At 32.0% G+C, this 5,114-nt stretch overlaps 1 protein-coding gene across 1 annotated transcript; it reads right to left on the bottom strand.

Annotated features, from left to right (window-relative positions):
* Window positions 1-2,798: 2,798 nt before the first annotated feature.
* On the bottom strand, window positions 2,799-4,713 carry LOC136796072 (E3 ubiquitin-protein ligase MARCHF2-like; the record flags this gene model as incomplete). The annotated part of the gene is given in 2 exon segments (XM_067048672.1): window positions 2,799-2,999; window positions 4,482-4,713. Coding segments are annotated over 2 exon segments (322 nt in total), but the record flags the coding sequence as incomplete, so codon positions are not given.
* Between the last annotated feature and the right edge of the window lie 401 nt (window positions 4,714-5,114).

The raw sequence follows: 5,114 nt of genomic DNA, 5'->3' as shown, positions 1-5,114 counted from the left end.
AATAATAATTATACATAAATAAGTAAAAATAAAGATATAAAATGATAATAAATGGGCAAAGAAAAAGTCAAGACAACCTACCTGTTCAGAACAAAGGGGTGAACAGTAGGCAACAATGAAGCGTGGAGGGCTTCTCCCACCAGCCGTTCAACGGTTTTATTTCAATTTAAAATACGTCGCGTATACAGGAAGTAGTGATAAAGATATGACGAAAAATGATAAGAGAAAGATACAGAAATATGATAATAATAATAAATATAATTATTTTTAATTTTCGAATAACTAAGTAAAATTAGAATAACATATATCCTGACCATCTTCCTATACATCAATTTTTACGATCTACTATCTATAACTATATATATATAGTTAGTTATATATACTATATATAACTATATATACATATATAAAAGTAATTGTATTATAAAGACTATTCCAAAACCAAAAACTACTATTTTATAGAACGTAAACTATTTTTTTAAACGGTCCAGGTATCAAGATTGTCAAGTCATCTATATAAACTATTATTTGTTAACGTCAAGAATTTTCAGAAAAAGAGAAAAATATTTAAAAGTTTCAGTCCTTCTTTAACATTCCTTATTCCTTGAAAACGTTTGTTACACTAGCAATCTTCTCCCGAACTATGTTCAAAATTACAAATATTTTCTGTTTTGCGAGTGAAAAAAGTAATTAAAGAAAAAAAAATGCAATTTAAAAACCAATCAATTAACATAAGTAAATCTATAATTAATATGCAAGTACACTTCCTCGCAAAAAGGCCATTTTTCTATCAATACGTAATTAAATGTCATTGATTGCTAATGATTACCCCAAGCAGACTAAATAGGAGCCGAAATAGATGAAATTGTTTAAATTTGAGCAGAAGTTAGAATTTCAAAGGTAACTTTGGAAGCAGGGAATCCAATCTGGAATCAAGTTCTAAAGATCTCCAACTTGGCACTATTGTTTATAAGGCTTAAGATACAGCGAGCGGAAAGTTTTTGTTGGAGCCTCTAGCAAGTTGCTAGCGTACACGAAGAATTGTTAACTGTAAGCTGAATGAAGGCTCTTCCAATATTTCCACATAATTTCTTCAGATTAGTATCAATATTGAATAAGAAGATATTTTTATTTTAGCACTAACTATACGAAAGACCTCATGTTCCATCGCTACTGCAGGCGAAGAAAGTTCTGTATTTATATATGAAATGAAAACAAATTATCTCCTCAGAATCGAAAATTTTAACTCGCATATTGCGGTAAATACATCAAGAGTTATATAGTGTTTGTGAGAGTTTATAAATTCCTTTATTTAATCATATAGATGTACTAACAAATTATTTAAATCATTATCTCACAAAGAGTTGTTAAAACACTCAATACTTGGCCTTTATGGCTGTGGAGGGTTGGGTGTCTTATGTGCGCCTTACACTCCGCATCTTTCCTCGGATAGATCCAGTTGCTTCACCCTTTTATGGACGGAGGTATCAAAGGTTTAATGACTCATTCATCAAAGCTTGATATCAGGTCACTGATAAACATCAGTTAATGATTAGTAATGATCAGAGTTGTCGAAGGACACTCCAGAAGGCAGGCTGTGTACCTAGTATGTCATTGTGCCTGTGTCTTCTACTCATATAAGAAAATAATTTCTTACACTGGTAGTCGCATTCCATAACTAAGGAACTAATTAGGTTCCGGGTCTGTTTTTCAGTCTTAAATCAAATATATGTTCGGATGTAATGGATCGAACCGTTAATCTAATTTTAACAAAATTTTAAGGGATTGTGCGAATTTATATCTATACTATATCGAATCTATACTATATCTAATATCGACTATATAGAATTACTATATCGAATCAGATTCCATCTACTTTCGATTACGCATATGCAAATATAGTTTTCTGTATAACATATATTTAGAAATGGGCACGTTCAATTTGGCCCAAATTTGCAAAGACGTTGGGAATAAGTATTGCATGATATAGAATAAATTTCACCATGCCCAAAATATTTTCCTTGACACGCGTGTTTCCACCACGGCTCCTCTTGGTAGATTTTATTTTAAAACGACAAATATTATGTAATATAATTTCATGTATATGGAATATTATGTACCTATCTATTCAGAAGAAAAAGGGAGGAAGTTATAATGACTAATGTACTATGGCAGAGTTTTTTCATAAACGTTTTACAGCATCGTGGGTATATATATCGTCAGGCATGTACAATTCAAATTTAATGTATGCTTAACCGAAGTTTACAGCTAATTGTAAATAATATAATAATTGTAAGTAAATAAAAAAAAAAAAATTATATACAACAAAGGTTGACGTTGTTCAGCCTAACTTCGTATCACAGTTTTAAGTTAGATTATTTAATTCTATATTAAATTTACTTATAACAGTTTATTTATAGTTAATATTGGAGACATAATAATTGTATATTTAATGCTTCAATAATACGAGAGTAGGCTGAATCATTAAATCGGAAATAAGTATGTTGTATGTAAATAGGATGGGCATAAAGTCCACATTTTATACATCAGATCATTTTTTATTTTTTTATTTAACTTTAATAAATAATTCTGGATTCTTTTTTTTTTTTTTTGGAAGTTTTATGACCTGAAAAAATTAATAAATAATGTTTGCAAATTCATCACGGTATTTGAGAAATTGGAATATTCATTGAAAACTATTTAAATTTTTTTTAATACTTCAAAATATAGAAAATTCTTCAGCCGACCCTTGTATTAAGGAGTTTATTCATTAAAATAAAAAAAACGTAAAATGCTACCTGTTGGAAACTGAGAATCCCAAAACAATTTAGCGACTGTTTGATTTTTTCGATCCTCCAAAAGGGAGATCATCAATTTTCTATCATTTGGAAGATGGAGTTTTTTCAAATGTTCTATTCCATCTCCTCTAACCGTGAGGAATTTATTTATAATGTCTAACATTATCTTTCTGATGTGATTGATATGGTCGTGGAATCGACCTGAAAAAATAAATTTATGATAAATACAGACTTGAATCCTGTTTTTCATTTGATTATTTTTTTTTATAGTAAATAAACTTTTAAAAAGAAACATAAAACACTTGAAAAATGGTAAAACTCAATTAGAGGAACGCATTGTAATGGTACTGTGGATCTACCGTGAGTAAGTTTTCAGATCACAAGGCGATAAAAAAGTGAGACTCCTATTTCTACAAAAGCCCGATGCACCGAAGTTATTTTGTTATATTATTACGTCATTTTACTATCTTTGGGACAGTGTTTATAGTGGTTCCAAGAAACCCAGGGGACCACCATAAACACCAGTCTATGGCTTGGCTTTAAGAATGCGTTCAATTCAGTTTAAAACCAATACTTTTTTGGCAGATGGGTCATTGTTAAAGAAAATCACATGTCTATATGTTTACTTTATCTCCACTTCGATAAATGAATTTTTAAGACGCTGTGACAGCTTTTGTGTACCCATGCCACTCCAGTTCCCCGCCATGACCTTGAGAAAGCGTTGAATCTTATTTTCACTTTCTTCTCAGTGCTGAGTCGATGAACGTTCTCACTGTGTGTAAAGTCAGCAAAATTTCAAAATACAGACTTTATTTATTACTGAATGAGAGAATTAGGCCGGAAGATGATTTTTGAGGTAAACATAATATTTAACGCTTTCCAAAGGACGTGGCATGCCTATTAGGTCATTGGCAACTTTATCCATTAGTAGGCCATTTCTGACATATAGGGAGAGGGGGAGGAGTTATCCTATAGGTAATCCCTTTGGATATCCTCGTGGGACCGCCACGAAATAAAAGTTAACCCATCCAAGCTGAAATCGAAACCTGCAAACTTGAGGCAACACACTCGCCTACAACAACATCTTCATTGATTGTCTATCATACCGTATTACCGATATGATGTTGCGGTGCCTCCTTGGTTAGGACTAGAGGGTCCTGGAAAGTTCTTTCTAAAACTATAAATTTCTCTGTTATATATAACTAATTTTTTTAAGATTTCTACAGTACAAGGAATCGGGTGGTCATCCCATAGTTTAATGGGATATAAGGATCAGAAAGACACTCAGTGAAAATTTTTGGAGTTCTTATGTCCTTCATTCAAATCCAAATCAAAGTCTCTTAGGGTCGAACTAAGAGGAATACTGTAGTCTTTAGCAGTAGAAGAAATTACTATTACTATTTAGTGAGTAAGTGACAAGTGACAACGCAGAATACCTAAGAAATATTTTGTATTGCTGTCAAACATAATTAAATACTTGCAAATTCAGTTCTATACGTACTAAGTTCAAAGTTATGTTAAAAATCACAGTTTCAAGATATTAGAATTCATATTTTCAGTATTTAAGGCATATGTTTATTATTCTCCTACTTCGAGCATTTTGGGGTTATGAAGCATTCCTAGCACATTTACGTAAATGCAGTTGTACATTATATATAACTTAGATAATACGGATGATGTTACCTTTGCAGTTGCAAGGTGATATGAGTTCTTCCCTGCTCTTGGCTGTCTGGCATATCCGGCAGGCACAGACCGAAATGACGGAGGTCAGGCTAACTTCTTCGGTTTCCGTCGCCCCGGTCATTCTACTTCCTAGCGACTCTAAACTAACCTCGACGCATTTATAGAAACATACACCGCCGTTTCTAAGAAGCACAATTTAAATGCACAGCTGTAGTTTTGTGTCAATTTAATAATGAAGTCTAAATTTTAAGAAATTCTTAACGAAATTCAAATTCAAATTAAAATGTATGAACGTACAAAATACTCTGGGTGGTACCAATGGGCTTTCCTATAATTTACATTCGAATATTTAATATTTTAATTTTTTTAAATAATGAATAAAAGGAAATGTAAAACAAAAACAACCTGAACTATACTATTATGTTTCAGTATAATACTGAAAAGACAGGAAACTGCACGTCGATTTCGACTATTACAGCACTTACTAGACAAATGGTTTAAACTTCCAACACATTACAAAAGACTGATCAACATGACTGTAATAAGGCCAATCTGGATATATGGAGTTGAGCTTTGGGGCTCCACTAAACCTTCGAATTCCTCTCGTATTCAATCCTTACAATCCAAAATCCT

Source organism: Halyomorpha halys, unplaced genomic scaffold, assembly GCF_000696795.3.
Source record: "Halyomorpha halys isolate HHAL.00 unplaced genomic scaffold, Hhal_1.1 Scaffold5856.1, whole genome shotgun sequence".
Classification (NCBI taxonomy): domain Eukaryota; kingdom Metazoa; phylum Arthropoda; class Insecta; order Hemiptera; family Pentatomidae; genus Halyomorpha; species Halyomorpha halys.
This window is presented reverse-complemented; position numbering and strand designations above follow the sequence as displayed.